Raw genomic sequence first — 26,017 nt, 5'->3', positions numbered from 1 at the left:
CTTTCACAGCATCATCTTTCAGGATTTGAAATAGCTCAACTGGAATTCCATCACCTCCACTAGCTTTGATCGTAGTGATGCTTCCTAAGGCCCACTTGACTTCGAATTCCAGGATGTCTGGCTCTAGGTGAGTGATCACACCATTGTGATTATCTGGGTCATGAAGATCTTTTTTGTATAGTTCTTCTGTGTATTCTTGCCACCTCTTCTTAATATCTTCTGCTTCCGCTAGGTCCATACCATCTCTGTCCTTTATTTGGCCCATCTTTGCATTAAATGTTCCTTTGGTATCTCTAATTTTCTTTACAAGATCTCCAGTATATATGTGTGTGTATATCATATATGCAAACATAATATATATTTAAAATTACTATTAAAGTGAAAATTAATACAAAATAATTCAAATATCTAATTCTTTTTTTTTTTCAAGTATCTAATTCTAATTTGAGGGGTAAAGGGGGAGGGAAAAAAGAAAGGCATACGGGAAAACTGTTGATTTATTTCTCAGAATCTTGACACCCAACGCTACTTTGCCTCTAGCATTAAATCCAACTTGGAAAGACTGACAAGGCGCCTAAAAAGTGCTTGTGAGCCTCTTTGGTGTTTTGTACAGAGCCTATTTGTAAGTTTTGAGGACAGAAAACAAGAGTTGGTGTGGGGTTATTTTACTATGTAGAACTTAAGATGCCGGTTCTCCTCTTCCTGCCACATCTCTCTGATGTAATAGGCAGGATCTCAGGATTTAGGCTCTGTGACATGGATTTCGGGCTCAGTCTCCTCTCTCTGGCATCAGAACACCCTACCTGAATCTTGGACGGAGTCGGCACCAATATCTATTCCGACTTTGCCGCAGAAAAGCGTGGACCGCTAGGACAAAAAGCCAAAGAATACGCCCGCTGGATATCAAACCCGGGAGCCGTGGGCGGGGCGAGCCTGGGCCCCGCCCCTCGGCAAAGCCCACTGGCACTGGAGCGGGAGGGGCGGGGCGAGCCCTGCCGGCGACCTCGTGATTGGCACGCAGGCTCCCGCTCCCGGCGAGGCTACCCCTACCTATAGCCTGCCGGAGCGCTAGGCTAGTGCGGATCTACAAAGTTTGTCCGCTCCGGGGCACCGTAGTGACTTTTACGCTGGCGGAGAGGGCCCGGCTGGACTCGGCTGGGCTGGCCGGCTGGAGCCCGGCTCAGCTTAGGAGATCCTGATGGCTGCGGTGTTTCTCGTAACGCTCTATGAGTACTCGCCGCTTTTCTACATTGCGGTGGTCTTTACCTGCTTCATCGTGACCACCGGCTTGGTGTTGGGATGGTAAGTGTCCCCAGGGCAAAGGGCAAGGGGCGTCTGGGCGGACAGCCAGGGAATCTCCCTGGGTAGCGGCCGGCTGCAGGGTGACTGCTGGACTGTGGCTGTCGGAGAGCCAGTGCTCAAGCCGGCTCAGGAGGAAGACAAGGTGGACACCGCATCCGCATCACTGCCCTGCATCATCGTCCGATCCCCGTCGCTGCGGGTATCTGGGGATGGTGCAGGATTGAGGTATTTTAGCCAGCTTTGTTTCTAGGTGATAAAGCAGCCAGTAAGGGCTTGGTCTTGGTGTGAGGATAGAGAGGCTGTCCAACAGGTTTCTGTCCGGATTTGGGGCCTACTGTGCGCCCGGAGTGAGCCCGTCATCTGCGGTACAGTGCTCAGACGTGACAGTAAACCCAGCTGTTCGTTGCTCTTCTGACCTGAACTGAGCACTTGCCGTGAGATCTCCCAGTGTAACTTATAACTGAACTCTGCACCGTTTGAGAATGTAATGGTTTCTACACACATTCCACACCTTTTGAACGGTGAAACTATAAAGACATAATTTTAGAGCTGGAAGAGACCTCAGAGATAAGTTACACTAAAGAATAAGGGCACTTCACCTATTGGACACTAGGAGAGGAGACTATTAGCTCATCTGTGAGCTAGAATTAGCTCAGAGATTCTAAAATTTCTCTCTCGAAGAGATGCCATTGTATCATGTTTAGAGTCGTCTTATAATACAGCTAGCTGAAACCATCTTACAGGTCCATCCTTTGAGGAGAGAGACATGAGCTGAATTTTGAAGAGTATTTTGAAAAAGAAATGGAGCTAAACGTGTATAGTAGAGAACCGAAGGCATTTCAGAGATTACATGAGCAGAGGGTCAGAGGAGACATGCTAGTGAATAGAGCAGGCTGTGTAATATGGGTTTTAAAATACCCTTTGAGCATGTATATGTGATTACTTTGGGCTTCCCAGGTGGCTCAGTGGTAAAGAATCCACCTGCCAATGCAGGAAACGCAGGAGATGTGGGAGATTTGGGAGGAAGATCCCCTGGGATGGGAGATCCCCTGGAGGAAGAAATAGCAACCCACACCAGTATTCTTGCCTGAAAACTCCCATGGACAGAGGAGCCTGGGGGGCTACAGACTGTGGGGCTACAAAGAGCCGGATACCACTGAGCAACTGAGCCCACACGTGTGATTACTTTAAAGAAGGAACACAAGCTCTTGTCAATTTCTGAAAATATGCCATCTTCAGGAACTAAGTAAAGTTTTTAACGTTTTCACACTGCTTTCCACGCTGTCAGCAGTAGATTATAAAATTCCTTCTTGGTTGGTGCGGGAAGAATAGAACCAATTTTACACAATCTGTTATTCTTGACACATCAAAATTTTTTGCTTTTGTTCATTTCAAGAAAGTTTGTAGTTGGAGTTAGGAAGATGTTGTCTAAGTGAGAAGAGATGTCTAAACACAAGATTTTTATTGGCTATACTGTTACTGTCTTCAAGAGTATAATTTTCCTCCATTAAGGAAAATAAGTAACCAGTTGATAATTGCATAATATCCTTAAATTTAAATTTTCAATCAGCCTAGTTATTTTAAAATTAATTTTCAGTTGGCCTGATTCAACTAATTAGAGATTATAGATGTCTATCTTTAGTAATGGGAGGAGGAAAATGAGTAAAGACCTATTGATAGTGATGGTGGCATCTGTGAGTGAAGGGTAGTTCAGAACCCGTGCTGGGGTGGTGAAGAGACAGACTTTGGAGTCAGACAGACAGGTTCAAATCCTGGCTCTGCCAAATTTCAGACTTGGTTTGAAAAGTTAATGATTATCTAAACACTCCATTTAAGTATGACTTTTACAAGGATGGAGGCCCAGGTAGTTGTAGAACTTCGAGGAGTCTGAATTAAGCATGCCTGAGGCCACAAAACCATATAAGTGCCAGTCACTTCCATCCTGATTTGGGCCTAACCAGTCATCTTAAGCCTAATCCCACCATTCTCTCCATATGGGTTAGCTTTGCCCATGTAGATAACCTTATTATTATTGTTTTTTTAAACTAGTGTTTACAGTGAAGGCCATCTAGAGCTCCTCCAAATAATTTTCTAATAGTACCCCGGGCAGAAGGCAAATGCATTAATCCGCTATGCTTTCTCAGTGTGCTTGTCGTTTTCTTTAACCTCCCCCAGTATAATTTCTACTGGTCGTCTGTCTTCTCTGTCACGGTTCTGACCTCAGAACTGCTTTGCACTTCTGTCCCGTTGCTTAGTTCCTTTCCCTGTCTTTCGCACTGTGTGGGAGTAGAGAAAGAACAGGCGCACCTGACTGTTGGAATCCCAGTACCAGTAGCAAAGAATAACACAACGGAAAGTATTGAATTTCTGTTTAACTACGTGATGGTTTCTGTGAGCTCTGATACTCAGATTTATCAAGCTCTAGCTATTTTGCCAGGCAGTGTGCAGAAAGGAGGCCAGAGTGCCATATACATCCTTAAATAGTTTCAGGTAATTCATGATCCTGACTCTGCAGCTGCCCTCTGCTTCCTCTTGACTGCAGATTATTAAGCTATTATCCTTCTGTACTTTGCTTGGTGACTGTGGCACAGAACCTCTAAAGACCTTTCTTCTTTGCTAGCTCACTGCTTCCATGAGGATTTGCCAGTAGGGGAAGGGAGTAGAAGGCTAGAGGAGCACAGAAGGACTTTTTGCTTCCTGTTTGATTATTTTCCTCCTCTGTCTCACCACAGCCATGGTGTCTCTCTCTGGCCTTAACAGTGGATCACAGTTTATTGTTTTGTATGCTCTTAGAACTAGCCTTATTATACTCCTCCAAAGATTCAGTACACCTTCCTCAGATCTGAGTCCCAGCTGCACGGAGGTCTTTCCTCCAAATCTCTAAGCAGTAGGAATCCTCTTTGCTCTATTTTGTGTCCTGGGGGTGATAGTTGCTTCCCACTGTAACTAATTCTGTGATACTCAGCGTCTCCTTTTTGCCTTTTCAGTTCTTCGACATCTGGCTCACAAATTTTTATATTAAATTATCTGTTAAAATGCTGGTGTGGCTTTGGTCTCTTGACTGGACTGATAAATATTAATATATTGATTAAGAATTTGTTACTCAGAATGGGATCCAGGGGGGGAAATCCTTTACGGATGGGATTTGGGTTTGGTCATCTCTTCAGCTCCTTGCCAATGGGAAATAAGAATCTAGTAATCCGTGGTGTGGATTGGCATCATGATTAATCAGCTTTGCCTTTATTTTCTTATGATTAATGATTTCTGAAGCTAAGTGCCTTGGGGGACCAAGTGGCTGAAGTACGTTACCATTATGGCAGCAATGATACTGCAGAGACTGGGGGAAGGGTGGGATGGTTGCTCGTGGGGCCACTGGAGCACTTACAGAAAGAAAATGACATGTTCATGTCTTTAAACTCTCAGATCAAGTCTTAGTCAGAGAATCAGAGTTTTTATGATGCTAAAGCTCTTTACTTCATGTAGCCACAAAGCTGCACAGTTGTAATTGTGCTGGTATTAGAATTACATAGCCTTGTCAGTGTCCTGTTTAGGACACTGACTAGGGAAGAGTCAGAGCCCTGAAACTTGCAATGGCAACATTGCACTTAGAGCTGAGAATCCTGAAACCCCAGTCACTCTGAGTGTGCCTCCCTTGTTGATGGAAGCAGCTTGCTTTCCATGTCTGAGAAAACTAGCCTTCTCTTGCTTGAAGATCCTGTAATACTTCTCTTAGGGCAGCTGCTTTGCAAACAGTGTCTATACTCAAAACCTACCTCTGTAATCTTTTGTTGTTAGGCCCAGATCTCTTCATGTTCCACAGAACAGGGACAAAACCTGACCTAGTTAGAAAGAACCAAGCCTCTAAAAGAATAACAAAAGTTGGCTAATTTGTATTCATGCGAATTTGGGAGGTATGGGAATGAAGTGTAAATAGATTAGGCCAAGGAGGATAGAATGTTAATAATGGATCAAGTTACATTTATTGATCTGGATGTATTCTTAAAAAATTCTGACTTTAAAGTGTTAACTTGTATATGGTTGACTGAAACTTGGACCAAGAGCTGCCCTATATTTAATAAAGCTGAGATGCTAGAATGTTCCTGGCATAATGAAGAGGAAATCTGAAGGCTCAGGAAGATAGGAATATTGGACTAGATTTATTATGTGCCACCTGCACACCTATCCTCTTACTGCATCCTTTAGCATGACCTGGAAGACACATTTCACAAAGGCACTAAGGAGAGACTGGTGGCCTTAAAAATCTCCGGTGCCTGTCCACTGTGGGTCTTTTATGATGTGGGAGATGCTGCCGCTCGGGTGGACCTCCTGATCTGAAGTGCAGTGACAACACCATAACCACAGGAGTCACCATGGACAGATCCCCTGATGGGCAGTGGAGGACAATGCAGAGAACGATCTGGCCCACAAGGATCTTTAACAGTGGCTAATGGATTAGAGCGTCCTTAGGAAACAAGTAGATAGGTGGCCTCCTAAGTCCTACATCAAGTACACAGAATGAGAAACTCCAGGCTGGAACTAGAAACCTGACTTGTCACAGTGGGGAGTTACGACCTTTATGGGGAGTTACGACCTTTGACCTACTTTTCAAATCTAAGTCAATCCATAGACCTGGAGCCCCTGCTTGATGGTGAGGTCAGGTCCTCTCGAGGAAGGTCTCTGTCTCCTGAGTACTGCCCCGAGGGTACTGTGAATCTTCCATCAAGTCTCAGAGTCTGTTGTCTCTCAGCTGCAGACGTGCTGTCTGTACTCTGCTTTTGATTCTGGAGCTGGGACTTTGCAAAGCTGTTTCCCTTATGCTAGTTTGCTCCCTGTTAGGCTCTGCCAGTTCAGTTCAGTCGCTCAGTTGTAGCCAACTCTTTGCGACCCTGTGGTCTGCCGCATGCCAGGCTTCTCTGTCCATCACCAACTCTCAGAGCTTGCTCAAACTCATGTCCATCGAGTCGGTGATACCATCCTACCATCTCACCCTAGAAAGAGTCTGAAAGGCTGGTAAAGGAGGAAGGAACTTCCTGTTAACCATTTGCTTCCTTTTCCTGGTCTGCATTCCTGCAGTACTGGCATCACCCTGGCCTGTGAAGCAGCAGTTTATTTTAGTTTTCAACTTTTCCTCACACCAAGAATCAGGCTTATTGCACTCCGTCAGAAATATCAGTACCAGCTGGCCAGCACTCCTACTACAGAGGTCTGGATCCAGCTCTGGGGGATTCCTTCTCCCAGCTTCTAGTTGTAGTAAACCCCACACTTCCTTTTGTTTCCTTAGCCTTAGGAAAGATAACTGCTTCTTGCTGGGATACCTCAGTGTCCCCTTCTTGCCTTGTCTGTCCTCCAGTACTTGGTTAATAGTTCTTTATATTAAATTCTTTTCTAAAGTGTTGATGTGGTTTTCTGTCTCCTGCCAACCCTGCCTGATACACTGATCTTGACTATTTCTCATCTCACTTGTCGAATGCAGCAGGTTGTGTGTGTGTGATGAGGTTGGTGATGAGGTTCATGCTCAGTCACTTCAATCATACCACTCCATGGACTGTAGTCTGCCAGGCTCCTCTGTCCATGGGATTCTTCAGGCAAGAATACTGGAGTGGGTTGCCATGCCCTCCTCCAAGGGATCTTCCCAACCCAGAGATCAAACCTGTGTCTCCTGCATTGCAGGTGGATTCTTTACCCACTGAGCCATGGTGGAATCCCTCTTAGGAAAAGAATATAACATTATTTTGTATTTGCTTAGGGTACAAGATATATGACACTGCTGCTGGGAAGAAATTTCTTGAAACAATTTAGAAGAAAAAACTTTTAGAAATGGCATTTTAGACCTTAATAGGGCCTTAAGATTAACTTATTCTAACCCTTCTTTTTACAGTTAAAGGCACAGAATTTTAGAGATTGAATCCCTTGACTCAAATTTGCTAAGAAACAATCCTCTTCCTCTCCAAGGATTTCCCCATGAAAGTTTTTTATTGCTATATCCTGACCCAGTGTCAGAATCCAGCTAGCCAAGTGAGGCCAACTGTGCGAGATGGCAGAGAAGAGAAGTGCCCTCGCCCCCAGATTAACAGTTACCTGTGTGTTTTCTCATTGGCTTTGGTACTCTAGTCTGAAGGGGTGATAAATTTGTTTACTTTTGGAACTTGAAACTTTCACTTCAAAGTAACTTTTATTCTTGAGGGACTCTGTGAGACTCCAACAAGAAAAGGAGGTCAGTTCTACTGATTCAGCTGCTGACAGGAGGCTTAGGAAGTGTGTACAGGGTAAGACAGTGGATGGGCAATATGAAAAAGCATGGACCGAATTGGAAGTCCCCAGGTTACCACTGTGCTGGAAGTATGAAAGTGCAGCACGCACTTTAGACATGGGAAAAAACGGAATTATTGAAAATTCAAGGAGGGTTAAGTATGAAATTATAACAGTAAAAAGAATGGAAAATTCTCTCCCTCTCTGTCTTTAGAACGTTCTCTTAATAGAAAAAAGGCGGGGGGGCTGGATTTATATAAAAGAGAAAGCAGTAAATGTTAAGAAACATATATTTAGTTATTTAGTTGGCATTCCATTATTAAGAGTTGTCAAAATGACTTTTGAGTGGAAAAAGATAAAAATACAACTTAATTGAAGAGAGAATTTGTCAGTTTTATATTTTACTATTTCTTCTAAAATCATATCAGCCGTGATCTGATAGCAGGCATCAATGTCTTTATTCAGATTTTTGACTAAAAATGTGGAAAAGACCAGATGTAAGGATGGTGGCCAGAGGCACATACATTACTGGGTCTAAATACTAGTGTTTTACAGAACAAATTGTCAATGCCAATTATGAATTGTTCTATAGCCAGTCTCCAGTGTTTAACCTTATTCTAAATCATTTCTGCATGTTACCTTTGAGTAATACATTAAAGATAGAAATATCGGCCCACATCAAATAAGTTTAAACTGTGGAAGTTGTAGAATTTTTGTGCAAAAAGAGCAAATTCATCATGGGTCTTGTATATGAAAAGGTTGAAGATTATTCTAGGCTGAAAGCTTGACATGTGTCATCAATGTATCAGCTGACGTGATCTTGGACTACATTAAGCATGATGTTTAGGACAAGAGATGTGGTCAGGCTATGATGTCACTCTGACACACAGTGAATTCTACTCACCTTACCCCCTGTTTTCCCCTCAAAGCGTGAGGATATCAGGGGAACAGGGCTGGCAAAGTCAAATAAGGACCCAGAGTCTTGACTAAGCCCTGGCCACTCTAGCTATGCTTTACTGATTTCTTTAAGGGGGTAGGATTATGAAAATGTCTGAGATTGTAATTTAGAAGCAGTGTTAAGACATAATTCATATAAAGCAGTAATGAAAAGTCAAAGAGCAAAAACATCGACCTTAAAGGAAAAGATTAATAGCTTTTATGTTAAAATTAAGAACCCTGTTCATCTAAAGATACTATTATGTATGTGAAAAGGCAAGGTATAGAGGGGCTAAGATATATACAAGTAAAGGACTAATATTCATACCATATAAAGAATTTTCTATAAACAAGACAAATAAAGACAAACCAATAGAAAAGTAGAGAAAGGATTTGAAAGGGCTTTCCCAAAAGAGGATATCCAAGTAGCAATAAACATAAAAAGTGCTCCATCTCATTAGTCTTCAGGAAAATATAAATTAAAACCATAATTCAGGGCCACCGTACACCTACCAGGATGGCCAATAATGTTTTGGCAAGGATATGGAGCATGGGGGGGACCTCATTCATTGGTGGTGGTGTGTAAATCTATATGGTTCTATAACCATATAGAACAGTTGTTAACATTATCCACCAAAGTTGAAGCACAGACCTTTTGGCCAAGAAACTCCATTCCTAATAGAAATGCATTTACATATATACATTGAGAACCTGTTATGAAAATATTCATATAAGCATTATTCCTAATGGCCAAGACATGAGAACAACTTAAATGTCCATTAAAAGTAGAATGTGTAAGCCGATCATGGCATATTTTTGCAATAGAATACTATATAGCCACGACAGTGCACTAAGTATAGATACAAAAATGAATCTTCAATGTAATGTGATAAAATAGGAAATAAAAGTATACACAGCATGCTTCCACCTATATAAAAGTTCAAAAACAGATAAACTAAATTATAGTACTTGAAGTCAAGATAGAGAAGGAAGAGGTAGTACATGGGAAGTGACACAGGAGACTTTCTGAGGATATTGTTTGGTTCTTAACTTGAATAACAATTATTTTGTTATTCAAAAAAGTACTTTGTATACCTTTTTATAGGTATGTTATCCTTTGCAGTAAAAAGATTATGTCAGGTAAAAAGGCTGAATATTGAGCAACATTCATAACAGCAATTTTAAAAGACGTTAAATCTGGGACTGAAAATGTAGACCCAAGATTAAGCATGAAGGAAAGAAATTAAAAATCTAGAGAAAGGAATTTCTTTTAATAATAGATGTACTTTGCCAACTGTTGATGTGATGCTATGCCACGCAGCCTTGGGGTAGGCATGCTTAAAGAGAAGCAGCATTTACATGTCAGATTATTTGTTTCATTCTGATGTGTATAGGCACAGAGCAGATAGGGTATAACCTCCTACAGTATTGATTTATGTAAAGATTTGGAGAAATAGTTTTATATTAAAAGCAGATACATTATGAAATATAAAAAGCTTTTCACAAAGGAATATCATGCTCACAGTGGGCTGCTTCCAGATATTTCCCTAAAGCTTTGCCTTTTGGGGTTTCTGCCTGTTATACCTTAAAGGATTCTTTAATTGAAATTTTTAGGCACAAGGTTATAAAATACCTGAAATACAGTACTTGAACCTACAGTAGAAATGAACAGCATGAGATCTAAATTCTCGCTTTTACTGCTGGCAATGTAGTTATAGTCAGGCAGTGTGGGTAAAGAAAAAAAATGGTGGGACGAGTTAGGGAGAATTAAATAATGAGGAAGGGGCCAGAATTATTGCAAAATTCAGACTTAAATTGAAGAAAGTAGGGAAAACCACTAGACCATTTAGGTATGACCTAAGTCAAATCCCTTATAATTATACAGTGAAAGTGACAAATAGATTCAAGGAATTAGATCTGATAGACAGAGTACCTGAAGAACTACGGATGGAATGGGAGGTGGTGATCAAAACCGTCCCCCAAGAAAAAGAAATACAAAAAGGCAAAATGGTTCTCTGAGGAGGGCTTACAAATAGCTGAGAAAAGCAGAGAAGCTAAAGGCAAAGGAGAAAAGGAAAGATATACCCATTTGAATGCAGAGTTTCAAAGAATAGCAAGGAGAAATAAGAAAGTCTTCCTCAGTGATCAATGCAAAGAAATAGAGGAAAATAGAATGGGAAAGACTAGAGATCTCTTCAAGAAAATTAGAGATACCAAGAGAACATTTCATGCAAAATGGGCAAAATAAAGGACAGAAATGGTATGGACCTAACAGAATCAGAAGATATTAAGAACAGGTGGCGAGAATATACAGAAGAACTATGCAAAAGAGATCTTAATGACCCAGATAACCACAATGGTGTGATCACTCACCTAGAGGCAGACATCCTAGAGTGTGAAGTCAGGTGGGCCTTAGGAACTGGACATGGAACAACGGACTGATTCCAAATTGGGAAGGGAGTACCTTAAGACTGTGTATTGTCCCCCTGCTTATTTAACTTATATGCAGAGTGCACCATGCAAAATGCCAGGCTGGGTGAAGCACAAGCTGGAATCAAGCTTGCTGGGAGAAATATCAATAACCTCAGATATGCAGATGACACCACCCTTATGACGGGAAGTGAAGAGGAACTTGATGAAAGTAAAGAAGAGAGTGAAAAAGCTGGGTAAAACTCAACATTCAAAAAACTAAGATCACATTAAAATAAAGGTTCCATGTTGCTTGGTGAAAAAAAAAACTAAGATCATGGCATCTGGTTTCATCACTTCATGGCAAATAAATGGGGAAACAGTGGAAACAGTGACAGACTTTATTGTTTTGGGCTCCAAAATCACTGCAGATGGTGATTGCAGCCATGAAATTAAAAGACGCTTACTCCTTGGAAGAAAAGCTATGACCAACCTAGACAGCATATTAAAAAGCAGAGACATTACTTTGCTGACAAAGGTTCGTCTAGTTAAGGCTCTGGTTTTTCCAGTAGTCATTTATGGATATGAGAGTTGGACCATAAAGAAAACCGAGCGCCAAAGAATTGGTGCTTTTGAACTGTGGTGTTGGAGAAGACTCTTGAGAGTCCCTTGGACTGCAAGGAGATCCAACCAGCCCATCCTGAAGAATCAGTCCTGAATATTCATTGGAAGGACTGATGCTGAAGCTGAAACTCCAATACTTTGGGTACCTGATGCGAAGAACTGACTCATTGGAAAAGACCCTGATGCTAGGAAAGATTGAAGGCAGGAGAAGGGGACGACAGAGGATGAGATGGTTGGATGGCATCACTGACTCGATGGACATAACTTTGGGTAAACTCCAGGAGTTGGTGATGGACAGGGAGGCCTGGCATGCTGCAGTCCATGGGGTCACGACTGAGTGACTGAACTGAACTGATGTGTAGAGTGTTTCTTTTTTCTTTGCCTTTTTTGGGTCTATAGGATATAGGTAAGAAAGGGAAGGTGTTTTGACTGTCACAGGAAGATTATATCTTGTGTCCTACCACTTCACATGCCTGACTTGACCTCTGAAGGGCACTGGGGCAACAATGAGCAGTGAAGTCAAAAGCTGATTCTGAGGATCAAAGAGAAGTTACTGGATTTGTGTTTTCTCTCTGCCAACCCATAAGTTGACTCCATTATCAAGATTACTGTTGCAAGCACTTCCATAATGCCAAGCCCTGTTATAAATGTTTACAGGTGATGAAACAGTTACATAGAGTTGGAATGATTGCTTAAGGACACATGGCTGTCAAATATCTTGTTCCTGACTTTAGAAGGAAAGCAGTTTTTAATTAAGTACGTCGTTGTTAGCTATACTTCTTTTTATGGCCACCCTTTATCAGGTTAAGTTCTTTTTCCACATTTCTAGTTTCCTGATGGTGTTTATTGGACTAGACATTGGATTTTAGCAAGCACTTTTTCTGCATGTATTGAGTGTATTTTCTGTAGATTGTATGGTTTTCATTTTTTAGCTTGTTAATATAGTGTATTATATTACATTTCTAATGTAATGTTAAGCCAGTCTTGCATTCTTGAGATAAACCTTGCATTCTTGAATATTAACCTTCTTATATACTGTTGGATTTAATTTGCTAAAATTTTGTTAAGAATTTTTGTATTTATGTTCCTGAGAGATGTTTGTTTGCAGTTTTCTTGTGTTGTGTCTTCCCTTCCTCTGCAGACTTCAGTTATGTGATATTAGATATCTTGAACTTGTCCCTCAGCTCGCTGACATTTTGGTTTTTTGTTCAGCCTTTTTTCCTTTGTGTTTTATATTGGATACCTTCTGTTGCTATATCTTCAAATTTACTAATCTTTTGTCCTGTGATATCTGTGGTTGTTGTTTAGTCGCTAAGCTGTGTCTGACTCTTTGTGACCCCAGGGACTGTAGCCTGCCAGGCTCCTCTGTCCATGGGATTTCCCAGGCAAGAATACTGCAGTGGGCTGCCAGTTCCTTCTCTCGGTATCTTCCTGAACCAGGGATCGAACCCGTGTCTTTTGCATTGGCAGGTGGATTCTTTACCACTAGCCCCCTGGGATGTCTGCTGCTAATCCCATGCAGTGTATTTTTCATTTTCAGAGATGGACTGGAGTCTTTTCTGTATCATCCTTGTCTCTATACTGTAGCATAATCTTTACTTATTTTCTTGACACATGGAGTATGGTGATAACAATTATTTTGATATCCTTGTCTACTCATCCTAGTATCTATCCCACCCCTGGGATCTATTAATACTAATCCCAGTATCTATACCACCCCTGGGATCTATTAATACTAATCCCAGGATCTATACCACCCCTGGGATCTATTAATACTAATCCCAGTATCTATACCATTCCTGGGATCTAATACTAATCCCAATATCTGTTCCTTCCCTGGGATTTATTAATACCAATCCCAGTATCTATACCACCCCTGGGATCTATTCATTAGTTTCTCTGCTCATTCTGGGTCATATTTTCCTGCTTCTTTGCATGCCTGTGAAGTTTTATTAGATGCTAAGCATAGTGAATTTTAGCTTAGTGGGTGTTGGATATTTTGTATTCATATAAATATTCTTGAACTTTGTTTTGGGATTTAGTTAACTTACATGGAATGCTTTGATCTGTTAGAGACTTGCTTTTTAGTTCTTTAAGACAGGAATAGAACAGCCTTATCCAACATTCTATAAAATTAAAATCATCTGAGTGAAATTTTGTTCCATTTGTTAATTTTACTGGCTTTCTCTTAGCATTAGAGTTATGATTTTGAAATTTTAGTTTGCAGCCTGGATTTTAGTGGAAGTCCTCTGTCCCCTTCCTTTGTCCTCATCCTTGCTGTTTAACCAGCTTCCGAGACCCCCTCAGAAAGGACTAGGTCTTACAGTGACAATTCCTTTCCATATTGATATTGCCCTAACCCAGTTCCTGGATTCAAGATGTGAACCTGGCTCTCGCCTTTGTCTTGAGTGGACAACCTGTAAGGCCCTCTATCTGTGAGAAGGCTTAGTTGCCACTGCCTGCTGCCAGACTCAGAACATGTCAAACCATGGTATCAGTCCTACTCATTGTTTTTTTTTCTTTTCAGATCCATTAGGGTTAGGGTTAGGGGTTAGGGTTAGGGTTAGGGTTAAATAAAGATCCATCTTTTAACTCAGCTATGACTCTTTTTTTATTAAAACTTATTAATTAACATTTTCAAACATAAGAAAACTTAAAAGAATACATAGTGAACACACATATGCCCATCACTTAGGTTCTACAATCAACATTTTATTTATTATGTCTTTATTACATATGTATCTATCCATCCATTCCTCTATCTACCTATCGGTTCATGTTAATTTCTTGAAACTTCAAAGTAAGTTTGTACTCTTCATCTGTAAGTATTAAAGCATTGCATATTGCTATCTACAGTTGAATATTTGTTTTCATTTGTAGTTCTTTTATTTTCTTTTGGAGTAATATTTATATACAGTGAAATGTACAAATCTTAAATGTTACCAAACATATGTATACAACTCAAACCTCAACCAAGATATATGACATTACCATCACCAGATAAAGTTTCCTCACGCCCTTTCCCAGTCAGTTCATACTCCTACCCTATAGAAGCAGCCACTGTTCTGTCTTTTATTTCTACCATAAATTAGTTTTTCCTGCTGTAGGGTTTCCTATTATGAAATCATAGAGCATGTATGTAAGGCTTCTTTAGCACAGTATGTTGTTTTTGAGAATTATCCACATGGTTGTTTCCTTTTCCTTGTTGAGTGGTAGTATTGCTTTGTTTAAACAGTGAGCAAACCACTATTTTGTTTACTCATTTCAGTGGGCTCTTTTGATTTCTCTTTTTCTTAATCTGTCATTGCTAAGTGTTTGGAGAGAAAACAGTGTATTAAAGTAACTATGCTATCTTAAACTAAAGTCCCCTGGTTTAACTAATGTGTTTTCATTTTTAGGTATTTTATTTAAACTGAGTAAATTTATCTTCTTTCTACCATTATATGGAATTGAATTTATGCGTTCCATTTTCCCTCTAAGTTTGTTCTTTATCACATTTTTACATGAAATTTAAAAATAGAGAATATGTTGTATTAATGAAGGGCTATATTTAGTGTTTAAAATTCTTTTGTCCCTAAAATAATATCAAATAGTCTACATATTAAACATATATTTACTTTTTATATCATTTAGAAATACAGTAATTCTATCATGTTTTTGCTATTGTATTAGATACATTTTGGTTATAATCGTGGAACTCCTTTGTAATGAACAATAATTAACAATAGAAATCTTTGGTTTCAAGAGTATGTTGATTCAGCCAGGTGAACAATATATTCCAATTCTATGGGATATCTAATCTCTCTTAATTTTGGATTACTTCTTCAATATAATGTAAATTTCCTGATACTTAGGTTAAAAGGAGTAACTAACAAAATACTTTACATATCACAGAAAGTTTCAGTATTTGTTAAAATTATGCTTTACTTTATTTTTACCTTTCTTCAGGTTTGGTTGGGATGTTCCAGTAATTCTGAGAAATTCAGAAGAGACCCAGTTCAACACAAGAGTTTTCAAAAAGCAAATGAGACAAGTCAAGAATCCTTTTGGCTTAGAGATCACCAATCCATCTTCAGCTTCAATTACAAGTTGGTGGCTATTTTCCAAAGATTTTTCTCTCTTTCTGTGGCCCTTTCCTAGCCCTTTAATTTTCTTTCTCTATTGCTTTCTCTTCCTCAGACCTGACAAACATTTGTTGAGCACCTGTTCTGTTCTAGGAGCTATGCTGGCATACCTGAGACACGACGACTAGTAATTCACAAATCTTGCTCCTAAGGAGCTTATAAACTAGTAAATAAAGGCATTTATATGAGAAGAATAAAGTGTCACGGGAGTTAATAAGAGAAGTCTTATTAGGACGCTGTGCCATTTTCATTGGTCTTTGGTGTAGAGAGAAAAGCAAAGCAATGTAGTAGAAGTAGAGCTAATTAAGGTTGCTACCCCTTGAAGAACAACTATCTTTTCATCTGAAATTCTGGTATTTTGATATTAAATGATAACAATACATGGTAGTTGTTTGTTTCTATACTTGGGAAGATAAGTTGTCTGCAAGATTATCTAGGAAACACTGGAGTAAAAGAAGGAAAGGGTGAAGTTTCGGGAGGTGTATGCAGGAAAAGCTTCATAAAAAGGAATGTTCTGTCTGTCTCTTTTTTTTTTCTTCCCCCACCGACCCTCTTTTTTTTTTTTTTCTTAATAGAGTAGAGTCTTGAGATAAGTAGGTGTTTATTTTGGGAGGTTGGGAAAACTTCTAGGCAGAAGGAGAAGCATGGGCACAGCACTGAGATATAAGTAGAAAAATACATCAGAGAATCAGTAAGCAGTTTGTTGGGCTTTCCTGATGGCTCAGACCACAAAGAATCTGCCTGCAGTGCGGGAGACCTGGGTTCAATCCCTGGGTTGGGAATATCCCCTGGAGACGAGAATGGCAACTCACTCCAGTATTCTTGCCTGGAGAATTCCATGGACAGAGGAGCCTGGCCGGCTACAGTCCATGGGGTCACAAAGAGTCAGTAGTATATACAGATATTATGATATGACTCAATTCTTTTTTAAGAGTCATAGTACTTCATTATAAAGTGTTCCATATTTTATTCATTTAATCTCTTTTGATATTTGTGTGGCTTTCAGCATTTTTATATGACCAGAACTCTAAACATACATCTTTTCACATTTTTGCTAATAATACATTAAGAAATTCTTTTCTAGGTTCCATTTTTTCCTTTTTCTACTTTTTTTTAATATACCTTTTCTGTTTTTTCCTCTCCTATCTACTTCCAGATTTTTTTTCTTGCTTCATGTAGTGTGGTTCTTAGGTGAAACAGGGGAAAGTACGTGTGATTTTAATATATGTATATAATTTGTATTAATGGAATGTTTTTCTTCAGCTACTTAATAGCTAGTTGAAAAACATAGCTAATTAAATTTTCTATTCTTGAATTAATACCTGATGTTTGGAATTATATAAAAATTTGAAATCAAATTCTGTTCCAGTTACCTATGTGAAATTCCTGCCAGTTAAGATTTTTGCTTAACTCTGATTAGAAATTGCTCTGCATTTCTGCTAGTGTACACATTCAGAGTCCGAGCCTCTGTGTACATACTACTAACCTGAGAAGAAAAGTGAAAAACTCGGTCAGTTTTTGATGTCCTCTCGAGCATCTGCTTGTGTCTATGTAGCTCCTTCTCCAAGGAGATTGCCCTTTAAGAAATAGATAGTGCATCAATAAAAATTCCTATTTGTAAACAACAGAAGCGATTCCAGTAAAAGGACATTGAATAGTTTACAGAATTGCCGGTAGGTTTGGAGAGCCAGAATCAGATACCAAGGCTGTTCAGCCAGGAACAATGACCAAAACCATGCCCTTTTGCTCTGGTGAGTACGCTGTGGCCACTGAGCACTAGCCATTGCAGCTTGCACTGTCAGCAGTATGAAGAGTGAATGTTGCTGCCCTTGAACTTGATATTGCTACAACTGCCATGGGCAAGGGGAAAAAAAACCATACAGCTGGCCTACAGTCCTATGTAAGTGTTAATAGGTAAAACTACATAAGATAATTGTATGTGCATAAAGCAATTACCCTCCAATTAAAAAAAATTAAATTTAGAAAAGATAATTATATGTTCACTTATAACTTGTATATCTACATAATCAGGTTTACTTAAATTATAATACCTTTTATTATGCTGAAAGCAAATAAGTGAGGGCAATAAGCAAATGGCTGAGGGCATCACTGTCAGACCCTCCATGTTTTGGAATCTCCACTCTTTCCTCAGGATATTTTGCATATTATATGGGACATTAACTGGATGACAAGAGTATATTAGTGTTGTCACTGAATATATTCATATTAATATGGCTCCATTTCATTTTAATGTTTTTTCTGTTCCACTGATCATCTTGTGGCCCCCATGGGTTGTATACCTGCACTTTGGGAGGCAGCTCCATTAGTTCTTGTAGTGAGGATTATATATGTTGTTAGAGTGGTAGGTTATCAATAGTGAACTGTATCTCAGTTTTTTAAATCTGTGGGCAGAGTCTTGAAGTCACCAAAAAAAAAATTGTAACTTCCAAGGCTAAGTATAAAATAATATAACAGAGTTTACTGAGAGCGCTTCAAAACTGTGTAGACATTGAAGTTTTTATATCTTTTGTTTCAGAGACCATTTCCTTCATTTATAGACAGATACCCTTTAATGAGCTCCTTTAACTGCCATCAGCCTGGCCAGCATCCAAAAGGAAGCTTTTGTTACTCGCTGTGTATAATTGTAATAGAAATTACATTAGGTAATTTTCTTCTCTTTGTCTCGTTTGTTTTCTACAGCTGGCATAACTTTGACAACAGATTGCCTTGAAGATAGCCTCCTTACATGCTACTGGGGGTGCAGTGTTCAAAAATTTTATGAAGCTCTGCAGAAGCATTTTTATTGCTTCCGAATAAGCACTCCGCAAGCATTAGAAGATGCTCTGTATAGTGAATATCTCTATCAAGAGCAGTATTTGTATCCTTTTATTTGATACATCCATTAGCACATGAAAATTTTAGACTTTCGACTTTCTATGAATAAAATTGTGTTGCTAAGTTATTGTTTACTCCTTTTGGTATATTGTTGTATTTTTTGGTTATAGTGGCAGTTTACCTTTACATCTTCAAAAAGCATTAAAAAGGACAGCAAAGAAGAAATATATTGCCAGTTACCAAGAGATACTAAAATTGAAGACTTTGGTACAGTGCCGAGATCTCGCTATCCTTTGGTAGCGCTGTTGACCCTAGCCGATAAGGATGACCGAGAAATTTATGACATTGTAAGTAATTTTAAAATTCTGGAAGCATTACTTTTAAGTGATTTGATTGATCGGTCTTAATTATTTGGTGAAATAGAAAAAGATTTAATTTCTGCGGCCTGGACACATTTTTCTTGGAAAATGAATGTATGGGAAGTACTCCTGTAAGAGTTTTTTTATGTGTATTGCTTCTTCAGAGTGTGACTTGTGGTTTCCCATATGGGTTGCAAGAATATGATTATATTTAGAAAATAAAAGACAGAGTTGAATTATGTTAATTTCCTCATTCTGTATTCTGTGGTGTTTGCCACATAGAAGAAGTCTGTTAGGGAGCATGTTTATTCCTGGCATTTTTAGCACCGAATAAATAACTATTGTAATGATCTGAAGTGCTCGATTTTAAGAAAGTATCCAGTCTCTTCTTTGCGTGCTTGCAGTCATCGTGCTTCCATCACAGCCCCTGTTGCACCTACATCTTATATGTCTTTGGTCCCTATATTTTCAGTAATTATTGTAATCTTTTCTCATTATTTGCTGTTTCTTTAGCCCAGTAGTTTATCCCAATTAGGCAGATAAAAGCGCGTTAAGAGATCTAAAAGGCCCTGAGCCTGACATTCCTATAAGTACAGTAGAAGCTTGTGAATGAAATAAACTTTTGGTAAAATCCTCTCATGATAAGAATGCCTTTATAACCAATTTGCTACTTTACTGAAGTGCTTGAAAGAGATATATTGATTGGTAAAGATATGTTACCATGTCTTTATTATGACACTTTGTAATATACAAAGTACATTCGCCACCAGTAACTTATTTATTCCTTATACAACTCCCTTGTATGTTAGGGCAAATATCCTTCTTATAAACACTGAAAGAGTTTTAAGAAAAATCCCAGCCATTCACAAAACAAGAGATAGAACCAGGGCTTGATTTTGAGTCTTTGTAGTACTGTGCCAGCATTGTTTTTAACAGGATTATCTCCACGAAACAAGCATGCATTGAGCTTTGGAAGGTGCAGACCCTAACTCAGAGATCTAGACCCTGCTCAGTGCAGTAATGCCTCTGTAGTTTTCCTTTGTCTTTTTTTTTTTTTTTTTTTGAAGGGGGATGTTAATTTGAAGTTCCACTGAGCTGAAGTCAGTTTGTTTTTTCCAAATAAAAGTCGTACTAACCAGTTTATTTCCAGGAGCTAACAGTACCTAGAACTCAATAGGTACTCAGTAAATTTGTTAAGTGAAAAAAAAAAAGTCATACCAATCAATGTTAGCGAGCCACTTAGAGCCCCATAGCTAAGCTCCTGGATAGTCTACAGGAGAGCTCTTGTCTCTGTCTCCCTTCGCGCTCCTGTGGCCCTCCTCTCTTTTCCACTGAAGGAAATAAGATGTGCTGAGTTGGGCGTTTCGTATTTCCAGCCTTTCCGTCCTTTACCCGCCTACCTGGGCAAGATAGCCTTTCTCTCTCCACCATGTCCCCCCCCAACCCCCGCCATCTCTTCTAAGCTCCCCCATTTCTTTCACCCGAAACAGAAAGGGTCACACCTGTCACCTTTTTCTCAGCTTCCCCTGTGGTTCCTTTCCCCCACACTGCTGCAGCTCTTTGTCAGCTTGAATTCTCAGACTCTTCCTATTTTCTAATTTGCTTCCTCCATCTAAACAGAGGAGTGTGTGTGTGTGTGTGTGTGTGTGTGTGTGTGGTAAAATACTTATAACATAAAATTGACCATTTTAACCACTTCTCAGTGTAAAGTTCAGTGGCATTGTAGATGGGGAAAGATTTGCTCTCACACCCCTGATCCAACTGGAGTGAAGTCTCCTGGCCCAGTAGTGCTCGGGGGAGGCTTATTCCCACAGGGCAGCCTGGGCACGTGGCTCTACGGGTCAGCCGTCCTGTTCTCTCTTTCTTTGTACCTCCCTGCCTGGGTCCTTCTCTGGGTCTCCTGTTCTTATCAGCAGGCTCCCTCGTTTCCTTCCTGTTAATCCTAGCTTCTCCATCTCTTATCTCTCAGATAGGGCCTAATATTGGAACTGAAGTCTATTAGTATATCTTGTATTCATGTTCTCTGTTCTTAATTTTTGTTGTTGTTGTTGTTGTTATTAATTTTAAAAGCAAACTGGGCATTTGGTTTTTCAATATTTTATCTGGAGTCAGAGATTCTAAATCTAAAAAAAAAAAAATTAAACTCTCTCATTCCTATTGTAACTCCTATTGTAAATTATATTCAGATCCTGTAATTAGGAGCTAGTTTGTTATTTTAGCTAGATAAGGAAAGTGAAGACTGTCATTGCAAGATTTTAACTTAAATTTTTTTTCACTTTAACTAAATTATGCTAGTTTCTTTTTTGTATTACTCAAATATTGTATGTTTGTGGAAGGAAATAGAAAATCTAGAGAGGTCAAAAGGAAAAAAAGGAAAATCATCGGTATTCTGTCACACAAAGACAGTAACTGTATTTGTCTATATCTTTCTAGACCTTTATATATGTAATTTCGAGACAAAAATGGGATCAAATTGTCCATTTTATTTTGGGGTCTGCTTTCATTTAATAATATGTTTTATACATTTTTTCCATATCAAATGTATATCTATAACTACATATATATTCATAACTAGCATGATAGTAGCTTCAGAGGCTTTTGATGTTAAATTAAATGGCAGGATTGTTAGTAATAGGTGATAGCATTACTGTCTTCTACCAAAATACAATCCTGTTATTTTGATGTAATATTAAAAGTCTCTGAAGTCATTGCCAAATCAATACATCCTTATGAGGCTGTAAAGAATATTGTATGTTTACAGCCATTGTTTTTTAAACTTTCTATATGCATGTAATTTCAGAAACTTGCCAAAGTAAAAATGTAAAAGAACACCCATATACCCTTTACCCAGATCTAATTGTTAACATTTGCCTTATTTTCATTATTTGCCCATATGTATGTGTATATATGGGCTTCCATGGTGGCTCAGTGGTAAAGCACCCACCTGCCAATGCAGGAGATGCAGGTTTGATCCCTGGGTTGGGAAGATCTGCTGGAGAAGGAAATGGCAACCCACTCCAGTATTCTTGCCTGGAAAGTCCCATGATCAGAGGAGCCTGGCGGGCTAGAGGCCGTAAGGTTGCAGAATAGTCAGACATGACTTGGTGGCAAAGAACAACAAAAAACAACATGTATGTGTATGTATATATATATTTTAATGAATTGAGAATAAGTTGTATACAGGATGATTTTTTACATCCAAGTACTTCAGTGTATATTTCCTAATAATAGGTGTCTTCTCTTAAGTAACTATGATGTAGTTATCTACTTTATAAATCTAACATTGATACAATATTTTATCCAACCTATTACCTGCATTCCAATTTGTCAGCCTATCTAACAGTATTGTTTACAACATGTCTTTTCCCTCCAGTACATATTGTAGTTTAGAGTCAGAAATTATATTTGTCATGTATTTTTAACCTCCTTTAATCTGAAACATTTCCATAGCCTTTTTTTGGTCTTTTATGACATTAGTATTTTTGAGGCATACAGTCACATGTACACACTGTTTTCATAAAACAGGACATTCCTCATTTTGTCTGATGTTTCATCATGATTAGATTGAAGTTAAGCATTTTCAGCCAGTGCACCAGGCAGGTGATAATGTTTAGTTTTCAGAACATCGCCTATAGAAGAATGGGACGAAAAAAAAAAAATAAATAAAATAAAATAAAAAAAAAAGAAGAATGGGACGTTCTTTTCCCTCATTGGCAATGTTAATTTTGATCTCTCAGTCAAGGTATTATCTAATTTCCCATTGTTTCCTTTTTTTTTCCTCCCTCCCTTGCAAATAATAGTCAGTGTGTGAAAAGGCACTTTAAGACCATACAAATATCTTGTTCTTTATCAAAATCTCCCCTTGTATTTAATATCCATTAATGATTCTTGTCAGAGTTCATCTTTACCATGATGGTTGCAAAATAATTATTTTCCAACTTCAGCCCTGCATTCAGCCCTCTGCCTTCTATTACAAGCAAGAGACCTCTGATTTATCTCTTTAATTATCTATTTGTTATCTCACAGCTTCATAAATTCCTTTTCCTCCCAGTGGTTTATAATTCATTACTGAATTTGATTATTTAAGTCCTCAAACTTACCTTATTTCCTTTCCTTATTTCGTGCCCCAAACTGAGGATTTATTGTCAAAAACAGTGTCCATAAATTCCTCGGATTAGTTCTCTCAAAAGTAAAAAAACTATGTAAAGAGGTATACTCAGATGATGCTTTCATCCCAAGTTCATTGTTTTCTTGTCCTTCCTATGTTTCTTATTCTAATGGTAAGAAAATACAAATATCTCTCTATTCTCATTTCCCCTTCTTTCTTATACAAAAAGTAGGAAACACTTTACACTATGCATGTTCTCACTTTTTTTATTTTATATCTCCTGGAAATCACTCCAGATCAGTTCATAGAGATCTTCCTCATTTTTTTTTTAAAACAGCTGCCTAGCACTCTATTGTATGTAGGGTATACATGTATTAATGCCATAGCTATTCAACCAATCTCCTGTGGTTGGACATTCAGGTGGTTTCCAGTATTCTGTAATAACAAATAATCTTGCATTGGATAACTTGTGTGTCTGTAGTTTAATATTGGTGAGGTTATGTGGTTGAAGGCTAAGTAAATATGGGTCATTTTGTTACCTACTGCCAAATTCCCCTCCATTGGAGTTGTTCCTTTGGAATTGTATCTTTTTTTTTTTTTAACACATTTCCTCCAGCAGTATATGAGAGTGATGGTTTCTCCATAGAGTGTACTGATAAGCTACTCAATTTTTGTTAATCTGATGAGCAAGAAATGATATCTCAGTGAAGTTTCAATTTGCATTTATCATAAGTGAAATTGAACATCTTTTAATATGGCTAAGGACCATGTTTTATCTTTCTGTAAATTATCTGTTCATGTCTTTGCCCTATTTCTGTATAGAATTTTTATTCACTTTTTCTTCAATTTTTTAAAAGTTCTTTATAAGCTAAGGATATTAACTTATGTCTGTGATATACATTGTGAATATGTATTTCAGCTTGTCATATGTCCTTTGACTTTACTTATAGTGTTTTTTGTCATGCAAATTTTATATTTTTATGTAGTTAGATTTGTCATATTTATCTGCCTCTAGGTTGGAGTCATAGAAAGTCTTTTTCTACACTGAAACTAAAAAGAAATTCATGTTTTTCCCTAGTACTTGTATAGTTTCATTTTTTACAATTATGAGTCTAATTTTGTTTTCCCAAACAGCTATCCAGTTGCCCCAGTACTTTTTATTATTACAAAGACTCTCTTTGTTTAGTTATTTGAAATGTAACCTTTATATTTGCATATATGGTTAAGTCTGTTTGTGTACTGTTTATTCTGTTCCATCCAGCTATCTGTTCATGTGCCAGTACCACACTGTTTTAATTTTAGAGGCTTTGTAGTGTGCTTTAAAATTTTAGTGGCTTTGTAGTATGTTTTAACATCTGACTGGACTTACTCCCTCTCATAGCTTTCTTCCCAGTATTTTCCCAGCTCTTACGTTTTATTTTAATTGTCGAGTCAACTCATGTAGCTATATGAAAAACTAATTGCTATTTTTGTTGGGATGACATTAAATTTGTGAATTTGAGGATAAGTAAAATAACTCTGGCAAAATATATATAACTGGGTTCTTTTTAGTGACTGTGACTTAAGGAAATTATAATAGGTTTTCTAATTTATCAACCTCTTATTTTTATTTGAGAAATATTTTTCACGTATCTGTGAAAAAAATATAAGGAAATCACATACTGACTGGTGTTCAATTTCTGTTTTAGATTTCCATGGTGTCAGTAATTCATATTCCTGATAAGACTTATAAACTCTCCTGTAGGATATTATATCAATATTTACTCCTAGCTCAAGGTCAATTTCATGATCTTAAGGTAAGTTGTACCCTCTATCTTATTTTTGTCTTTTCTGTTTACAGAGTTTCAGAGAATGACTATTTATAAACAGATAATAATATTTTCAGTTACTTATCATAGAAGTTAACTTTTATTTACTATTGGATTTGCTAGTTCATACGTTTTTAGCAGCTCTTATAACCCCTGTATTTGAAGCATAATTGTCATTTGTAATTATCTTTACATTTGTTTCTTTGATTTTCAGCAACTTTTCATGTCTGCAAATAATAATTCCACTCCCTCCAGCAATTCTTCTCCAGAAGAAAAAAACACAGACCGAAGTTTGCTGGAAAAGGCAGGACTATCTGAAAGTGAAGTGGAGCCTCCAGAAGAGAATAGCAAGGACTGTGTGGTTTGCCAGAATGGGCCTGTGAACTGGGTGCTCTTGCCTTGTAGACACACGTGCTTGTGTGATGGCTGTGTTAAGTATTTTCAACAGTGCCCAATGTGTAGGCAGTTCGTTCAGGAATCTTTTGCACTTTGCAGTCAAAAAGAGCAAGACAAAGACAAACTGAAAAGTCTCTGAGGATGTTGTAACAACTGAAAAGTACTTCCCACTGAAGATGCAAGCTTTGTCTTCTTGGAATTAACCATAACATGGACTCTACAGTGTTAACCGTCAGTGAAAATTCTATTTTAACTTCATATTTGTACAATACATGGATTTCGAAAATTAATTATTCCTTGCTGTTCAGCATGGCAAATACTGAAATTCCACTCTGTGTCAATGCATAAAAACCCATTCAACCTCTTGTGAAGAACGCAAACATTTGGCCTTTTATCAGCTAGAGGATTTCATGTAATATCAATTAGAAAAATTCTGAAAAGCAATCCACCTAAAATTTGAGCAAGTAAAAGTCTTAAGATTTCAGAATGTTTTTTCTTTGACTTAATCTGGAGTGCAATTGGGTAAAAGCTGAATTCTTAAAATAATTGTATGTTTCTTAATTTACAAAGGAGTTGGAAAGGGCTTCTAACTCTAAATCCTTTCCTGAAATATCAGTTTTTATAAATATCCATCTGTTTTGGTTTCTCATTTTCCTTCTAATCATAGTCACACAAACATATCTTAATTTTTAAATATAGCTTCTTAAATTATAAATGCAAGAAATAATTCTTGACTGTTCTCAGTGTATCATAGATTTAAATGATACGCATTTATAGGAAGCGGATATATAAAACATGGATAATAAAATTTCTTGGATAATTAAATTTATTGTCAAATATGATTAGATTAGCAGGATGTGACCTACT

At 38.1% G+C, this 26,017-nt stretch overlaps 1 protein-coding gene across 1 annotated transcript; it reads left to right on the top strand.

Moving 5' to 3' along the window:
- The first annotated feature begins 1,075 nt into the window (after window positions 1–1,075).
- Window positions 1,076–25,440, top strand: CGRRF1 (cell growth regulator with ring finger domain 1). Its single transcript, XM_061157015.1, has 6 exons — window positions 1,076–1,302; window positions 15,469–15,608; window positions 18,345–18,522; window positions 18,679–18,826; window positions 24,635–24,742; window positions 24,969–25,440. The coding sequence occupies exons 1-6, from the start codon at window positions 1,199–1,201 to the stop codon at window positions 25,287–25,289; spliced, it is 999 nt and encodes a 332-aa protein (XP_061012998.1). The 5' UTR covers window positions 1,076–1,198; the 3' UTR covers window positions 25,290–25,440.
- Window positions 25,441–26,017: the final 577 nt, after the last annotated feature.

Source organism: Dama dama, chromosome 12 (assembly GCF_033118175.1).
Source record: "Dama dama isolate Ldn47 chromosome 12, ASM3311817v1, whole genome shotgun sequence".
Lineage (NCBI taxonomy): Eukaryota > Metazoa > Chordata > Mammalia > Artiodactyla > Cervidae > Dama > Dama dama.
This window is presented reverse-complemented; position numbering and strand designations above follow the sequence as displayed.

Coding starts and splice junctions, on each gene's coding strand:
- CGRRF1 (XM_061157015.1), top strand. CDS start 1,199: ATGGCTGCGGTGTTTCTCGTAACGCTCTATGAGTACTCGCCGCTTTTC. Junction 18,523..18,678: donor CTCTATCAAGAGCAGTATTT/GTATCCTTTTAT, acceptor ATCTTCAAAAAG/CATTAAAAAGGACAGCAAAG. Junction 18,827..24,634: donor ACCGAGAAATTTATGACATT/GTAAGTAATTTT, acceptor TTTCTGTTTTAG/ATTTCCATGGTGTCAGTAAT.